This window comes from Acanthochromis polyacanthus, chromosome 10, assembly GCF_021347895.1.
Source record: "Acanthochromis polyacanthus isolate Apoly-LR-REF ecotype Palm Island chromosome 10, KAUST_Apoly_ChrSc, whole genome shotgun sequence".
NCBI lineage: Eukaryota > Metazoa > Chordata > Actinopteri > Pomacentridae > Acanthochromis > Acanthochromis polyacanthus.
The window spans coordinates 28,833,191-28,852,550 of record NC_067122.1 but is presented as its reverse complement, the minus strand read 5'-3'; the positions used below and the strand labels follow the sequence as shown (position 1 = coordinate 28,852,550).

Sequence of the window (19,360 nt, the reverse complement as noted above, 5' to 3'; positions counted from 1 at the left end):
AGGGGCACCGAGGAAGATTTTTATGCTTGTATAAAAGTCTCATATTAATGTGGATGAATCTTCGTTATTTACACTTATTAATGCCCCCATTTTCGATTCATGAATCATTTTGGTTTTGTAAATATTTGTATTTTATTAATTTTTTGTCGACTCGTCCAGAATTTCCTGTGAGATTTACAGCAAATACGGTGCGTGTGCGCTGATGGAGCGTAGCAGAGCGGAGCTAGTTGTTTTTAGCAGTAGCAGAGTGGAGAGTTGGTTGAGAAGACAGCACACATGGAGCGCAAAAGGAAGCGAACGGACATAACTTCACAACTTTCATAACTTTAGTTCTTTGTAAGTTTGATACAATTCTTTTGTCTTTTGTGTGTGTTGCTTGCGATGTGTGGTTAGTAGACTATGGGATTCGTTTGACTGTGACTGGTTTAGTTGACTAACTTTGTGGCAAAAACACTGTGTGGGTACTGGCTAATGTAACGTTAGCTCGGAGCTACCGAACGTTAGCTCCGAGCTAACGTTCGGTTAACGCCGTAGCTCGGAGCAGCTTTGACAACTCGGTTTTACAACATTAGACCGCGGAGTCATTTACACACGTTATTGTTCAACAATGATTTCAACTCCACCGGCTTTCCTGAGGCTCACTTGCTCATTTATGACGGTTTGCGACAGTGCGCGCCGAGGCTCACGGGAAATGTAGGCAACGTTACATTTCCGCTAAAATCTTCCTTGGTGCCCCTTTAATATTACAACGTGAAATTAGCTGTATTTTCATCCACACATTTTGAAGATTTGAAAAAAAATCATGTAAATAACAAAGTTTGAATGAAAGATCCCAATTTCACATGAATGTGGTGATTTTTTCGCTTTTTCAAAAAAAGAAGTATTGGATGGCAAAAAACTTTTTCAAATGATCTTTGATGTAGTGAATATTCAACTCACATGACTGATCAGCAGTTTCTGCTTTTTTGTTGTGTTCCTCTCTGGACAGCATGAAACACGCACAGTTCAGCTGACATGACAGCATAATCACCACTGGCCCAACTGAAAACAATTTCTGAAGACTTCTTTTCATTTTTTCCTCTTATAGATGATGAAACTTTGTTTCATCTTCTTCTTTGAGTTTTTTTGCAGTTAGCATAACTGTATCAAGAGCATTTTGTTTTTCTTTTCTGTACATCTGCCCAAAAAGTACATACTGTTGCATGCAGTATGCACACAATTAAGAAACACCACTTCACCATAATATGGTGCCTTAGGCTTTGACTGTACTGCTCATATATTGGTTGCAGTCTGCAGAGTGAAATCACCTGTTTGAGCGCTTTCTAGAACATTGCAAGAATTCAAATTGCATGACGATTATATAGAAACACGAAGCTGTAGCAGAGCTTAACCCGTTAAACTTCAGTGTCCCGCCGGCGGTACACTTACTAATTTGCATAGGAATTTCAAGAATGTCCGAAGGCTGCAAACGCGATTATACAAACATTATACGCCGATGGAAAGCTTAGATTCTCATGAATCCGCCGGTATAAACCACTTTCAGATCTGATTACCACAGCGGGTGAGAAAAACACATTTGTCCGACAAAAAACGAATATCCATCCATCCGTTCTCTATACACGGCTTCAACGCACACAGCGCAACTCACATTTCCGGGTTCATTATTACACACAGATGAAAATATTCCACAAAAAAACGGCCATAATCCAACCTTTCCTGCTCTTCACTTGAGTCCAGATCAAGCCACTCAGCTCTGACTCTCTGGTATCCTGGTATAATTGACAGCATTTTAAATGAAAAATGGCCTCATCCTCTCACGTTTCCTCTTTTTCTATAGGTTTGGTAGATTATTTAATCTGAATGGGGGCAGGCATAAAACTGTGCTACTTTAGTTAAGTCTGCATGTTTTTGTGCTTCGGTATCATCCATCATTGCATGCTGTTGAAAGTGGATTCAGGCCATGTGGGCGCCCAGATTCCTCCTCCACCTGGACACCTGCACTCTTCCTCTCACATGTGCATTGTCTGATCCCACCTCGGCCTAAACTATGGCACGCAGGCTTCTCTACCTGGCAACCACATGTCGATGCCGATGCACATTCATGAGTGCAGTAGCTCCAATAATCAGCTCTATGAAACTATATGGGGCTTAAATGAGGAGGAAACGGCGTACATGGCAGATGCATCCAGTACTGCTAATGTCAACAGTGTCTGGATTATTGGTGCTTTGATGAAGACATGTGGCAAACACGACTGTGAAGGACTGGCGCCGTGTGACTCACCTATCAGGTGCAGAGGGTCAGGGGTCACAGCTGCACTTAATTAACATACCAGGTTCTCGTATTGGCAGCACGTACGGCTGTTAATTCGACCCACATACGGAGTAAAGAATGTTTAGGTTTCCCAGTGTATCAACCTTTGGAGTTATCAAAGGTGTTTTTGTCTCTTTCTGTTCTTTCCCCACATTCTTTCATCGCCTCCTTCTTTCTTTTACCCGCTCCTTTGTTCTAGCCACAAAATTTGTAGCAGACCTGAAAGGTGAGCCCAGCCCAGCCTCTCATCGTAAGCCGCGTGTTTCACATTACAGGAATATTTTCACTTTGTCTTTTGCTAACCCTCGCTGCTGATAAAAATGTTCGAGAGCTCCCAAGTGAACAGCTTTCCTTTGGGGTGCTTACAGTGACCGAATGTCTGAGTGCAGGAATATAACAAGAGGTCTATTCACGCGGTTCCTGCTGAGCATGGTGAGGTGTAGCAGCGGCCCGTCCAGCTCAGCAAGAAAACACATGAGGCAGAGCCCACCAACTGTTCACCTGCAGACTAATGAATGCAGCAGAAAACCATGTTAACAAGTTATTTAGTCTTGCAGTTATAATCCTAAATGGCCAACTTTATATGTGGAGAGAAATTGACTGGTCAATTGTTATAGAAAGAGACATTTATGTGGATTAATTCCACCTTTTGATACCAATGTGAACTGACTAGTTGAAAAAACATTACCTTGAAACTGCTGGAAGTGATTTGCTATATTTCACCGTGCTGCCAGTTATTTTGCAAGAGTTGAAACTCAGCTGGAAACATATGATTCAACTTCAATTTTAATGCTTTAAAATGCTCAGTATTTGCTGCATTGTCACAATATTGCAGTACAAATGTGAAGTGACGGCGGGAAATAAAAAATGAAGTGAGGACGAGGAGATGAAGAGAGGCTTTGAGGGAAATCAGCAGGCAGGTTTCTGTGGAGATGGAGGCTCGTTCTTTGTTCCCTACAGAGGCTGTGCAGGCAGAGACCAGGTGTGCATGAAAGGCATAGAAACACAGGTGAGCCCTCATCGTGAGTGAAAGGGAAGTCATATGGAATCCCAGATTAATGGATTAACATAAAGCCATAGACACACAAACCCACACAATCCTAAACACACCGATTACATGCATTCACATAGATTTTGGACAATTTCTGACTTTATCTACACTGCCTGGCCAAAAAAAGTCTCCACCTGGATTTAACTAAGCAAATAGGTAAGAGCCTTCCATTGGATAATTACTGCAGTGATGAATACGTTTCAGCTGCAACAACTTATTAAACCCTAGCTGATGCAGTGAGGAGCTTCTCATTTCTGAAACAGCCATGTTGAAGACATATCCTGTGGTCATGGAAAGGATTTTAATCTGTCTCAGAAGGGTCAAATTATTGGTCTGCATCAAGCAAAGAAAAAAATTATGGAGATTTCTGAAACTACTAAAATCTGGTTAAGAACCATCCAACGCATTACTAAAACCTGAAGGATAGTGGTGAAGCATCATCTTTGAGGAACAAATTAGGTCGGTCACGTGGTCTGATGAGTCCAGATTTAGCCTGTTCCAAAGTGATGGGGGCATCAGGGTAAGAAGAGAGGTGGATGAAGTGATGAACTCATGTCTAGTGCCTACCAGCATTATGTTCCCAAAGAATGAGGTCAGCTGATACCTGAATATACTGAGTGACCTGGGGCCTCATTTATAAAGCTTGCGTACGCACAAAACAGGGCTAGAAAGTGGCGTACACCACTTTCTATGCAAAGGTTGTGATTTATAAAAACAAACTTGGCGTGAGAATGTGCGCACCGGTGCGCCAACTTTGATGCTTGCTTAAGCACATTTTGGAGACAGAGGGAACGGCAGTGCTGGAGGGTGAAGTGGTGAATTGAAACCAGATTGATCTCAAACCTTTATTGTTATCACATATTAGACGTGTAGAGCCGGATAATCATAAACCCTCATTGTTGTAGATGTTCATATAGTGCGTCATTCGGCCAATGACTGTATTTGCAGAACTATGTTCATATATTAACAGGAGCAGATTGAATGTTATTTCATTCGGTCGTTTGACCGAAGGGCTGGTCCACATCTGGGGCCGGTGCGGTGATCTTTATTAAATAATTTTGTTTACTGATCACCCGGCGCCCGTATGGCTCATCAGGGAAAGCAGAAGACCCATTTGCAGGGGTGGTCTCCGACGCAGTGGCCCGGCTTCGATTCCTGCCCGCGGCACTTTTATGCATGTCTTCTCCCCATTTCCTGTCACTCTTCACTGCAACTATCACAGTAAAAAGGCAAAAAAAAGTAAAGAATTTGGTTTATTTATCCATATGCGGCCGAATGGGATGAGCGTCCAACCATTAATCAGCCCTGTACAGGCACGCAGGCACACATGCTTCACACCACAACCCCCGAGTGAAAATGAATTTGTCTATGTGAACCGAAAAAATGCACATTCAATCAGTTTACAAATTATTTGTACATCGGACATGATCATAGCAAATTTAGTGGCAGGGTGGCCTGGGTCAACACATGATTCATTCATCCTGACGCACAGCAGTGAAAAGACTGCCGGCCGGCGCTGCGTGAAATGCCGTGGATCAGCAGCTTATTTATATACAGATACATTCATGAGTTACTTTGCATTGACCATTCATGGTAAAATGTGGGTGTGTTGTGGGCGGAATGTGAGGTGGATCCACCTGTGCAATCTTCCAGCTGGTGTGTGATTTATGAAGAAATTGCATGCAGCTGTGCTTACGCACAGTTTTATAAATCAGGGGCGAAGGGCATACGCCCTTTTCGTATTTTCGGCGTACGCAAACTTTAGTATGGATCCTACGCAATGTTTTATAAATGAGGCCCCAGGTCTTTACATCAGTGGAGGTTTTCTTCCTTGATGACATGGACATGTTCCAAGATGACGATGTCAGGATCCACGATGCTCACATTGAGAATGAGTGGATCAGGGAGCAAGAGATGGATTGTCCTCCACAGAGTCCAGACCTCAGCCCCACTTAGAATCTTTGGGATGTCCTGGAGAAGACTTTATGCAGCGATCTGACTCTCTCATCATTAATATAAGATCGTGGTAGAAAATCAATGCATCTCTGGACAGAAATAAATGCTGTGGCATTACAGAAGCTTACTGAGACGATGTCATGGTGAATGTGTGCCATACTCAAAGCTAAAGGCAGTCCAACACAATATCAGAGTGTGCAACTTTTTGTTTTTTGCCAGGCAGTGTATACAATCTATGGTTTTGATTGTATGAACCAGTCACAATTAAGCTATTGCCCTGTTCCACTCTGTATAGTCTAATATATGGTTCATTAAACATGTCATAGTGGTACTCCAATTCTAAACTGTAAATTTCATCCCCTACGTAGTCAACTACAAAATCGTCATGTTGTCAAAAAAAGAGGGGAGGAGGTAATGTTACTCGCTAATTAATGTGACTTTCTTAAACATTGAGAGTGCAGGTGAACATAATCACAGACATCATAACAGGGAAACTTGCCAATTAATGTAACTTGAACAGAAATCTATGGGAGAATGTTGACACACGTACCATCTCTCACCAGAAAAAGCAATCGTTTGTTTTATAAGAGCTGAACCAGGACACATTGACATTCATGTTATCACACTGACACAAGAGCAGGGTTGTGAAACTGTGCTCATGTGTAGTCAACATACAACCTGTGGGGAAATAATTTTAATAATTTTAAAAACTTGTTTGGGGGCCATATTACCAAAGTTTTTAAGGCTTTTTGATTAAATTTCACTGGGAATTCTGTACATTTTTGATGTCTATGACTAACAATTCCTTTAGATAGTTTGGGTCTTTTACAGCTGATAGTTGGTGAGATTTGCTCGTAGTTTGTGTATGGGGATATAGATTTATAGATTTTGAAAGCCAACATTGGACATTTTTGTGTCTTTATTCATGCTACAATAGGTCACCTCTCAATACATACATATTGGTCTGCTATGAAAAACACATGGTTCTATTTCTGAAAGGATGTGACTTTTCACATTTTACATGATATAAAAGTTACAGTCAGTGACGCTTGCCAAGCACAGTGGGAGAACATAGCACAGGATTTCAGGAGAATTCAGAACTTTCCACTGTGTTTGCAACGGAATGTATGTAGGTATAAATCAGAACACCTTCAAAGTGTGGCAGCAACTACTTCAGCTACTCTTTTAATGATGAATTATAAAGATTTGAACCACAGAGAATCCCCTCGCACAGGCTTTCCTCTAAAGAAGCATTTGTCTTGAGGTCCATTTGTTTCCTGGCACATGAAGAATCTGCAACAGTTGTGGACCCTTGTGGACAACCAGATGTGGAAAGCATGAATTGGCCGTAAATATTTAACTATGCAGTGTCTTGTTCCCTCCTCTGCCCAAGCAGCAGAATTTAAAAAATGATTAATCAAATGCATACAGGAACTATATTTGAGACTTTAGTTGCTCAGTCTGTGAATATGTACGTGATATGTTGCTAATTAGCTTTCTTATGAAATATGTGCACTAAAGCTATAACTACTACTGTTACTGTTGCTTTTAAAACTGCATTTTATAATGTATTTGACTGCTTTCCATGGCTAACATTAATTCATAATTAATATATTTAAATATTAGTGCATAATAGCTTAGCTGCAGTCCCTATCCTGCTTGTGTAGGTGGATACAGTGCAGCAGCAGTAAATAAAGCTGCATGTCAGCAGACTTGTGCTCTAAAATTTTATTTCAGTGTTGAACATGCCATGGCCTCAATGTAGAGACAATCATGAATGTCCGGTGCATAATTATGTAGCGGTGTTACAGCCGCATACTGTCAGACTGCTGCAACTGTTAGTTTTGGAAAGCAAATGTTGAATTGAATTGTAATAAAATTCACTCTTGTGTAATTCAATACACTCATGGGTTACTGCAAGTTAATGTTAGCGAATGAGCTGAATCTTTAACTGATGACAGGGGTTTGGTTTAAACAATGTGCATATATAGCTGCAGGAGACAAGTCATTTAATCATCTGATCATCACCAGTGTCTTACCATGTGTTCTCCACCTCATCACATGTGTGAGGTTGTAATTGATTAAAGGTGGTCAGGTGGTATAAAGCCAAACTCCGGAATACACCACATCTCCCACTGCTCAAATAAAACATTTACATCCTCTAATGATTTGCAAATTAAAGCTATGTAAGCCGTAATCAGTCCTGGCTGATTGGGGGTTGGGGGTGGGTGGTGTGTGTATGTTTGGGGGGGGTCCCTGTCCTGGAATAGCTTCCCTGGCCTGGAATGTTCTGGGAATGTGTAGCATGAGGTTTGATTGGTCGGGAGGGGAAGTGTGTGTGTGTGTGTGTGTGTGTGTGTGTGTCTGTGTGTGTGTGTGTGTGTGTGTGTGTCTGTGTGTGTGTTTGTGTGTGTGCGTGTTTATCTATACCGGTGGGGATTTCAACCTCACTATGTGCTATATAGGTGGGGACTCGTGTCATGGTGGGGACCAAAAATGAGGTCCCCACGGGGGGAAACAGTGTTTTCTTGGCCATGTTGTTGTTATTCAGAAAAGTAAAAGTGCAAAAACGTTTCTTTAGGGTTAGGCATTGTTTTGGTGTTGGTTAAGGTTAGGGGTTAGATATGAATGGGAGTCAATGGTAAGTCCTCACGGGGATATCAGAACCAGACGTGTGTGTGTGTGTGTGTGTGTGTGTGAGTGTGTTGTGGGTGAGTGGTAACAGTTATGTGAAGATTATGGAACCCGTGTAGAGAATGAGCGAGCAGAGATCAATCATCAGGAACATCGTCTGTACGGTCGGCAGGCTGACAGGTGGGCTGCGTCGGGGTCTCAGCCCTGCTTATGTCCTGTCTGCACCTTTTTGATGTGGCTTCTGTCACCTTTTCCCCACCTCATGTGTGTGCATGTGCATGTGTGTATGTGCGCACCACACCATCAGTCCGGTTCAGGCTTTGTGAAAACGGATCCGTCTCGTCACTCTCAGAGCAGCGGGGAACAGACAGGCAGCCCATTAGGCCTCGTGCTCTGCAGGTCGACCTCTGAACTCCAATTCCCCTGTTTGACCAAAATGGTCCGTGTTGGCTCAGCGTTTTGCTGGGTCATTGCAGGCTATCAGCGGCTATCTGTGCATCTGCCAATGAGGAGAGACTTCTCAAGGTCTGCAAACAAAACTGGCTCATGTACAAACAGGCGCAAACAGGCGTAGATGTGCCTGCAGACACAAACACTAAAAGCATCTAATCTCGTAATTCGCAGGGCAGATAAGAGAAAATTGTGGAGACTGAAGTGGAGCAGCTTGGAAGTCAGAAGTATAATGAGTGAATTGAGGCAGAACTGTGGAGTCAGGCTAACAGGAGTGTGTAGGAGAGGGCATTAGACTCTCACGGCCCAGCCTGTTGGAAGTGATGGCCCTGCAGGATTCCTGTGTGAACCCCAGGTTCCTGCTCCCACTCCCTGCCCGGCAAACCCAAATCTCTGCCACAACATCCCCGACAAGAGGACTACTCCCACTGCCGTGTTTGCTCAGCTGCGCTGGCTTTGTGTTGGAGTATCGAAGCCACTTGTTCCTGCTCCCTTGCTGTTTTTCTCCCTCCTCTTCTGTTTGGTTTCTTTTCTTCCAGCAGTTTGTAGCTTTTTTATGTTCTTTGTTTGGCTTTGAGTGAGAACGTCAGACGCTTTTTTTCACAGGACTGACAGCGGAGAGGTCAGGAGGCTGAGGTGAAGCGGCTACCTGCGGAAGTTTCGCGTCTCCTGCTGCATAGTGTCACGGTGGTGTCAACATGTACAGTAGTCATGTAAACACCTCGCTGCTTGTGTGCCCACCGCCTGTGTTTGGACTGCGATCACCCTGACTCACTGCAAAACAGGCCAGATCTACTCATGCGCAGTTTTAAAGTAAATAGCTCCAATTTGGTTTGCAGGCATAAACAACTTAATAGCTTGCGCCCAACAATTTTTCACAGCCCGACTCATAAATCCAATTTAGGGTAATTTAAATTTATCAATGTGGAGAGCAGGCAGCTCATTTGAAACCACACAAGATGTAGTTAAAGTTAATTTGGAGATGCAGCTTGAACACACGTGAGTCTGACCTGCGAAGATGCGTAATCGTTTGCGTCTCGGCGGCGGCCCCAGCCCCGACACGCCAGTGCATTCGTCCTCGTCGTCGCAGTCGCCGCTCTGGAACCCCTCTTCGCCCTCGTCATTCCAGCCGTCCACTCCGGCTCCACGTGACCGGGCTCTCCAGCGCTTCTCAGACACCGTCACGATCCGCAGCAACTGTGGGACAAACAGGAAGCGGTAAGAAAAAAAAAAAAAGTAATGACGTTGAAAATGCTCTTAGCCTCTTCATGAGTCACTCTGCGGTCGGAATGTGCCGGTGCGTATTAATGGTTTAACAAAGCTGTGAAAATAAATAAGGGTTGTCTTTTGATCCCGGCTCGTACCGTGTGATTATAACAGTATGAGGGGAATTCCAGACAAAAACTCGGTAAGATCTAAAAGCCTTTGTATTTACCAAACTCTTATTTTAATCACCAGGCAGGAAAAACAGTTTTGGTATCGTTGCCAGTTTTGGTATTTCTGTCCAAACGTGATTCATTCAAAGGGCTGTGGCTTTGCGTCCATGTAATTTACTGGTAGAAAAAAGAAACTGTGGGGTAAGCAGACTGGTGTGATTGTGTTGTTACTGGCAAACATCATTGTCTTGAGTGGTTGTCTCAGGGCAATAACACCGCACAACACACTCTGCCCAAGTGGAAATCAAAGCCTCAGGATCTAAAATTAAAAAGCAGGATGAAGGATGAGGAAAGACGACTGTTAATGCTATATGTAATATTTCGTTTTTATTTTGCTGAACTGGTAAAGATCCCATTTTAACTTGAAAACCTCTTTTGCAAGGAAGAAATGGCCAAGATGGCAGCAATACAAAACCAGACAGCAGATAAAAAATAATAAAAACACAGACAATAGTGCCAAGAAAGCCAAAAAATACATGCAACCAGAGCTCTACGACAAGCAGAAATTGTGCACATATATGCAGACATTTGACAAATTAAAGGAAAACCAACATAACGTGTCTTAGTAAGGAGATGGGCCACAATATGCCACCCAAGCAGCTTCAGTGCTCCTTGGCATTGATTCTCCAAGTCTCTGAAACTATACTGAAGGCATAAACATCATTTTCCCAAAAGATATTCCTTTATTTGGTGTTTTGATGATGGTCCGAGAGAGCACTGTTGAACACGGCTCTTGAAAATCTCCCATAAAGTTGGTTAAGATCTGGTGACTGTAAACGTCACGGCATATGAGTCACATCGTTTTCATCCCCTTCAAACCATTCAGTGACGCTTCACGCCCCAGGAATAGAGTCATCCTCAAAGACTCCCATCAGGATATAAGTATTTCATAACCATGATGAATAAAAGTGATCACTCAGAACAAATACAGTCATGCAAAAATTTTTTTAGACCACTTTTGTTTTCTTCAGTTTCTTATTTTATTGCCTTGTACAACTAAAGGTACATTTGTTTGGACAAATAAAATAACAACAAAAGCAACTCATGAGAGTTTAATGTGAGAGCTGATATTTAGACATTGTCATTGGTTTTCTTGGTAATAACCAAAATCACTTAAGTTCTTCCATCAATAGCTATGGCATTGTTCTGCCAAAAACAGCTTTTAGGCATTTAATGTTTTCTTTTCTGTCTGTTTTAGTCACATGATCCACACAGGAGATTGTACTTGATTGCAAACCATTGTTTCTGATGACTGCAGCCATGCGTCTTGGCATGCTCTCCACAAATTTCTGACATTGTTCTGCTGTCGCAGCAGCTCAATCCTGTTGCAAAAATTTAAATAAATTTGCTTTATTTTTGGGCTTCTGGTTCTCCATTTTGCATTTGATGATTTCCCACAGGTTTTCAATTGGATTTAGATCTGTGATTGAGGAGGCCAAGGCATGGTTTCAATGTTCTGGTTCTCCATCCAGGCTTTAACTGACCTTGCCGTGTGACAAGGGGCATTGTCTTGTTGGGAAATCCAGTCATTGGAGACAGGAACGGAAGAAGACTGTTTTTAAGAGTAACCGTGTGCATGACCTGGTTCATTCACCCTTCACCCAATTGCATCTGCCCTGTTCCACCCAAACTGAAACAACCCCAGGTCCTCACTGATCCACCCCCATGTTTTATTGTAGGGGCAGATAGTCTACCATTCTACAATTCTACAACTTCATTTAGCAGACGCTTTTGTCCAAAGCGACGTACAACACAAGCAAGAATTCAGACATAAGGAAAAACCAAAGCTGTTGCCATCAAGTTGCAGAAGAAGTGCCAACCACCCCCACCCCCACCCCCTTTTTTTCTCATTTGTAGCTTCTCCAGGCTTCCTTCTAACCAGTAAGTTGGCTGGAGTAGGCATCAACTGAAAATTGTATTCGTCACTGAAGAGAACCTTAACCCAATCATCTAATCCTTGTGATTCCCAGCAAAGACTAGCCAGGCTTTCCTCTGCCTTTCATTGATGAAGGGCTTCTTTTGTGCCCTGTATGACTTCAGACAAGCTTCAATAAGTCATCTTCGTAATGACGGTTAATACACCGCAGTCCTACTATAACATCCCTCTTTATGACTGTTCTTAGTGGCAGTCCGATCTGCACTGAAAATCTCCTGTGATCAACAACAATTTCCAAATACATGTACTGATATTTTCCCCATAGATCTATATGCAGATGTCCTTATATTTTAATGACTGTTCCCACTAAAACACTCACCAGTTGTGCTGTCTGTGTGACTGAAGCTCCTGACCTCTGTGCCGCAACAATAAACTGTCTTTCAGGACTATGTAGATTGTTTCCTCTTACCATTTTCATACAAAATCACAATTACATTGACTGTGCTCAGCATTTTATATGTGCCAAACGCCATCACCGGATATAAGTGTTTTCAGTACATTTACAATTGTATATGTGGACTATTGGTTCTGCACATGATCACTTTAACAAATCTTAATTTTTGCACTACAGTATTATTCAATCTACTCTGTCCTTGCATATGTTAATTGCACCATTACCTCTCTGTTGTATTAACCTTTCACTCTGTATATGGATCACCACAATTGTATCACACTGCACCCTGTTCACTATTTAGTTCTATTTACTTCTGTATGCCAATGTATTGCTTACTTTTTGTACTTTATTTTGCATATTGTGTCTTGTCAGCTACTGGATGCCTGAAGTTCCCCTCTGGATTAATAAATAATAATAAAAATATACTTTATAAAAAAAAAAAAAACATGCTACAAAGTGCTTCACACCAGCCGAAAATGAATCATCAAGTTTAAAGGCAGGAATAAAAATGATTTATATAAAAACATATGCAGAGTAGGATTGGAAAGGCTCTCTGGTAAAAGTACGTATGTTAAAGTATGTCTATCAGCCATCTGTCTAGTAAACTACCCATCTACCGTACTGTAATATGTTGTGTTCCTCCTCCCATTTATTCAGGATTTCCCACATACGTATGCAATACAAATCATTTTTTTAAAAACAGAATCTAAATCCACTTTGGTTTTCTGGCTGTAAAGTTTCTTTTAGACTCAAATGTTTTCCCATGCAATTTACAGAAGCTCATAATATGTTGTGAAACACATACCAGAAGTGTTTATTGAGAGCTGCGGTAAACTAATCAACTCATAAATAATAAAAAAATGTTCAAGAGCTGTAAAGCAATTTCACTAACAATTTCTAAATTCCTCTTAAACCAAGTATGAAGGAACAGCAAACTTTCTACATTTAATGAGCGAAACATGGCGCCTTTAAAGAAAAACCTCATTCACAGGAACTTTGCATAGCTTTAGAACAACATAGACATTTTTTTCTTGTATCTATGGGTGAAAAACGTGTGTGCTTGAATACAGCCTCCACAGCCAGGCTCTGACCATCTTTCAGGCTTCACAGCATCGCACATGATTGAGAGCCCTGCCAAACTAACAGATGTGCTAAATTCCAGCCGATTGCCCTCCGAGCAGCCTTTCATCTCACCGCTCTGCCTCCGTCCTGTTTTTTAAATTTTTTTTACTGATTTCCTTCCTATCTGCATACGTCAGCATGCATTTTTTTTGTTGTTGTTTTTGGTTTGTTGTCTCTGGGAGAAAATTGAGTTCATATGGGCCTTGTCTCAGGTCAGCTGCTGCGTCTGCCTGGCCCTCAGACTGTGTGTTTGTGAGCGGAGGTATAAAAAAAAACCCAGAGCTAATCGCAGAATTACGTCAGTCAGAAGATAAACAACCCTGTTCCCTTCGCCTGCATATACAGGCCAGTCAATCTGGGTTTTACAAGTGACATAAACTCTGAAGTTTAGAGAGGGAACACACATCACCTTGTTCCCAGCATGGCGGCCCAACAAACCTCCATTCATGCCCCAACATTGAGGCCATACACGGACGATGACCACAACATTTCTAAAAGCCTGGTCACTTAGGCCAAGGATGGACAAACAGTAACTCACAGACAGGATCCATAGGAACATTTTCACTTGTGTTCGAGGCTGTACAGCAGAGCGCCACCTGCTGACAGAGCTCAACGCTCCAGGGTGTCACATGAAAACGCCCAGAAGTTGTGTTGAATGGGACTTTAATGTACTGAACTGTTTTGTTAAAGACTGAAATGTGTTTGTCTGCATTTGCCAGAGTCCTCCATAGATTTACTGAGGTCCTGAAATTCCTTTTCATGGTTTGTATCCTGGCAACGCGCTCGGACTCTGCAAGGGGAGGGACGCCTCACAAACCTTGTTAAAAGGCAAACAAACACTTGTAAAGCCGGGGGAGAAAGACGTGGCTCTGGGTATTTCAGAACAAAACCTAAAAAAAGGAACTGAGTATTGAGGGGCAAACCATCGTCACCAGCTGCTGTACCTCTGTTTAGAGTTCAGTCTGTGTGATCACTGCCATGTGAAACTCACCACCTTCCAGCATAAACTCTCCTCAACACATAAATAGACATGCTGTCCTCTGATTCACTGTCTACTGACGTTAGAAGACACACCAACAGTCTACAGCCACGCTAGCTGCTCTGTTAGACTCTGTTAGTGGTGCTTTGAGCTAAATGCTAATCCCAATATCCTGCTATGAATGCTAACATCCAACTTTGAGCTAAATGCTAATGCTAAAATTCTCAAAATGGGAATGCTAACATCCATCCGTTCTCTATACACCACTTTATCCTCACTAGGGTCGCAGGGGTGCTGGAGCCTATCCCAGCTGACTCGGGTGAAGGCAGGGGACACCCTGGACAGGTCGGGAATGCTAACATGCAGATCCTTTTTCAGCATGAACAGTGTCTGACATCTCAGTTTAATCAAATCAAATCAAATTTATTTATAAAGCACCTTTAAAACAACCACAGTTGACCAAGGTGCTGTACATAAGCATAAACAACAAGATTAAAAATAAAAATAATAAAAACTAAGATAAAAACATTAACTAGGATAAAAACAATAAGAAGTAAAAGCAGACTGCACAATAAAAACAAAAGCAATAAATAGACTAAACAAACTGGACTGCCCCTCCCAGATATATATACATGCACATGACAACAACAAACCTATGTGGTGTGAAATGCCAACGAGAGGTTTTAAAATTAGACAACGAGGAGGCCTGTCTAATGTGCAGTGGCAGCTCATTCCAAAGTTTTGGAGCTGCCACGGAAAATGCTCAATCCCTTCTGAGCTTCAGCCTTGTTTTGGGGATCCTCAGGAGCAGCTGGTCAGGTGACCTGAGGGATCGGTTCGGAGTATATGGATGAAGAAGTTCAGACAGGTATTGGGGGGCGAGACCATGTAATGATTTAAAAGCATTTTTAAATGAATTCTAAAAAGGACAGGCAGCCAGTGTAGTGAAGCTAAAATCGGTGAAAGGCGCTCAAACTTTCTTGTACCAGTTAAAAGACGTGCAGCGGCATTCTGAACTAACTGTAGAAGAGCAATGGAGGACCCACTACCCCCATATCAAGAGCATTGCAGTAATCCAGCCGAGTGGTCACAAAGGCGTGGATCACCGTTTCAAATTGCTGTCTCTGCAGAATAGGTTTGATTTTTGCCAGCTGCCTTACCTGGAAGAAGCTATTTTTCACCACAGCTTTAATCTGGTTGTCGAACTTAAGATCAGAGTCCACTTTTATCCCTAGATTCGTAACTATTGGTTTGATATACTGTGCCAAGGAACCCAGATCAATTGGAGGAGTCACAGAAGTGCCACCAAAGACCATCACTTCAGTCTTTTTTTCACTAAAACTGAGAACATTTAGGGACATCCAGGCCTTGAGGTCATCCAAGCAATTTAACAGAGGTTTGTGGGAAAATGACTTGGCGTTTTTGAGAGGGACATAAATCTGGCAGTCATCAGCATAGCAGTGGAATGAAATGTCATGCTTCCTGAGGATTAAACCAAGGGGGAGAAGGTATAAGGAAAATAAAAGAGGGCCCAGCACCGAACCCTGAGGAACCCCATATGAGATAGGGGCACATGCTAATGGTTAGCACATTAGCATGCTAACACCTGCTACCTAACACCAATAACATCCTGTTAGGCTCCTGACAATGTCCTTTAAATGTTGATGTTACACCATTATATTAACACATTATAGGAACATTTTTGTAAATGAAAATATTCTTAACCATTTTTGAACATCTGATTGAAACAATTTCTTTCAAAATTACTATAACTTGCAGGTGATGTTAGTCAACTTTGTGGGGACATTCCATGCTAGCTGGGTACTTTGTCTTCAACTAAAACATCGGACAAATTAAAGACCTCTATCAGGGTTGTTTGTTTTTTTTACAACACTAATGTGTCCCTACGGTAGGGCTGGGTATCAATCTAAAAGTTTCGATACCGGTACCAATTCCGATACCTTCACTTCGATACCGGTTCCTAAACGATACTTTTTTCGATACCAGTTTTACAATATATACTCTAACAGAATGAAAATTGCATTACACATTACTTTTCACATCTTGAGTTTAATTTTCCAGTGATTTCCAGTGCAAAAGAACATTTGCAAGCAATGTACAGTTCAGTACATTCTGAGCCACCTTCGGCCCCGGACCCTTCCTGGCCGACCCGGAGCCGGTCGCGGCGCACCGCCGCGGAGGAAATGCGCCAGGCGGGGGACGGCCCGCACCCGGTGAGAGGTCCCGCGAGGGGATCCTCCCGCACCGAGCGGCCGCCCCTGACCCGCCGAGTTGAATCTCCCGGGCGGACTGCGCGGACCCCACCCGTTTACCTCTTAACGGTTTCACACCCTCTTGAACTCTCTCTTCAAAGTTCTTGTCAACTTTCCCTTAAGGTACTTGTCGACTATCGGTCTCGTGCCGGTATTTAGCCTTAGATGGAGTTTACCACCCGCTTTGGCATATACTGCACCGCGCACTATTGGCGTCTGTGGCGATGGGCGTGGGAGAGCTCAGCTGCAGAGGGGAGAGGTGTGGAGGAGAGTGTGTGGAACCAGCGTCAGGTTAATTAGCGCAGCTGGCACCAATTAGACTCACCTGATTCTCTCGGCAGTAACAAACTGAAGCAGAGGACAAAAGACAGACGGACAGAGAGGACGGGGGAACGGACGAGTGGAGGACAGCGGACAGGACGAGGTCCGGTGGAGCGGGCAGCTTATCGAACGAGATCCTGTGGAGATCCGGCTGACGCTGAGACTGTTTACCGGAGGAGAACCGGCGGAGAGCCGGCGGACGTTGAGACTGTTTACCGGACGAGGTCCGGTGTAGCGCCGGGCAAGGAAGAGAGACTGTTTTATTTACATTGAGACGGTGTGGTGAATAAAAGACTTTGTCTGCATTGGCCGAACTGCCGTGGTTATTGTGCTGAGCAGAGCCGCAGACAGGTTCTCCTGTTACAGCGTCCATTTTACAAAAGTAGAGCCACGTTTTAGACCTCAGAGGCATCTTTTCCCACTTCGACGACATGCTAAACAACTGCAGTAAATTCAATGTACCTAACGTGAAACCTGTCTGTGAACGGGCAGCATGCTTTTTTCCGGCTTGCCGCAATCACGTGTAATGTTACAGCCAATCACAGGTTTGCTTTATCATAATCACGTGATAAGTACCGGAACATGGAACCGAAAGACGAGGCTTATTTCGATACTCATTAGTACCGAAACATTTCGGTCGGTGCCATTAAAGAACCGAAGTTCGGTACTCAGCCCTACCCTACGGTGCTTGTATATGCTGGAAGACACATCAAGAATGAAATAAGTAGTAAACCATGGTTAAGTATTTCTATCTTGAAACTACAGTGTACTGATGACAGCCTTAAAAACATGGATTCAGACTTTCAGGGTTTGATATGTAGCAAACCTAAAGAATCAGTCCTGTTAACTTGCAAGGCAGAGCTTATTCTTCTTCTGCAGAATCAGCCTGTGGTTCTAACATGAACGCTTAAATTACTCCAATATATATAATAACATGGCATTGTATAGTGTAGCGCAGTTTTTCATCGTTTGAACAGAGTTGTAGGTGAGCTGGTGTGCTTGAGCTGCACCAAACAGGGAGGTGTGCATGGATAAAGAGGAAACAACAGTGGAGAATTACATTCAAGCCATTTTAAGGCAGACAGGGATTATTCTCATGGGAACAAGTTCAAAACATCTAACTTTAATACACAGAGATGAGTTCTTCCATGTTAAATCAATAATTCCAGAAGGATGATGACGAAAGTGATTCATCTTAATGGGGACATGAAGGCTGTGACCAAATGTCAAGTTCATGGTTCATTCTTAAAGTCATCATTTGGGGATTTTAAATATGCAACTTATTAAACAGGTAGAAATATTTCACTGGATAACGCTGACCCACTAGTGGCGCGAGAAGAACCATCTCAGGAATATCTCTAGAGCTACAACGAAACATGGTGAAGCAGTGTTTACTTATTATGCTCTACATATCTGGAACAAACTACCTGAAAGCTGTAGGTCTGATCCAACTCACATCTTTTAAATCACAGCTCACGACTTTTCTGTATGCCATTACTTTCCTATTAAAGCTTATTTTAAACAGTTTTAAATGCAAACTGTAATTTTTTTGTAATATATTTCTAACGTTCCTGTTCTTTTCTATGTTTTATTGTATTTATCATAAGAATTGTGCTTTTTATGCTTGTCTGAATGATTCCAGTGTTTTTATTGTTTTAACGTAAAGCACACTGAGTTAGCCTCCTGTATGAAATGTGCTATATAAATACAGCTGAGAGGACGCCGTAACTGTGTGAATACAACTGTGAGCTAAAATCAAGGCAGAGAAGACAGATGAGAGCGAGGCAGTACCCACAATAAATTTCCTCTAAACATGAAGATAATATTGTTATAATTAATTCTATTGACCATAATAATTGTGTAGTGACAGTCTGATACAGGGACAGCTAATCCTCTGGGGACAGTGGAAATTTGTACCATATTTGTAACGTGATAATTATTAAACAAAGTAATAAATCAGATACAGTAGTGTTCTGACTGTCCAACAAATAGACGCTGCCATTTTTCAGAGAATTTTACATTTTAAACCCCAAAGTTCCTGACAACACACGTGAGAGAAGCAGGACCAAGAACATACCAGCTATAAATATCAGCACATGAGCAACAGACGAAAAAAAAATATTTAAGAAATGTTTTTTTTGAGAATCAATTAAAGAAATTGGTAATGTAATCACCACAAGGGCCTAAATGAGCCATAGCAGCGAGCTGTGCCCTGCTCCACAGGGGGGCAGGGAGGAGGCAGGGCAGTCCCTCTCTGTGGCAGGGTGCTGTGGCTTTGGCCTGCTGGCTGCCTGCCTTTGCCACGGCTGCGGTAGCGGGGAGGGGTGGGATGTATGTTTGTGTCGAAAGTGACGCTGCGCTTTTGGCATGGCTGAGCCGCTGCATGATCCGCCAAGAGCCTCCAGAGATTTACCACAAGAGGGAGAAAACCTCAAGCAGCTCTGAACTGGAATCTTCTGCAATTAAAATAAAACCCAAAGCAAAAGGAAGCGGGGAG

The 19,360-nt window shown here is 42.6% G+C and overlaps 1 protein-coding gene across 1 annotated transcript in view; it reads right to left on the bottom strand.

Annotated features, from left to right (window-relative positions):
- gpc3 (glypican 3) overlaps positions 1-19,360 on the bottom strand; it is a 179,193-nt gene that overhangs the window by 13,852 nt on the left and 145,981 nt on the right. The window contains 1 exon segment of the mRNA XM_022202960.2: positions 9,413-9,599. Coding sequence (XP_022058652.2) covers positions 9,413-9,599 — 187 coding nt within the window.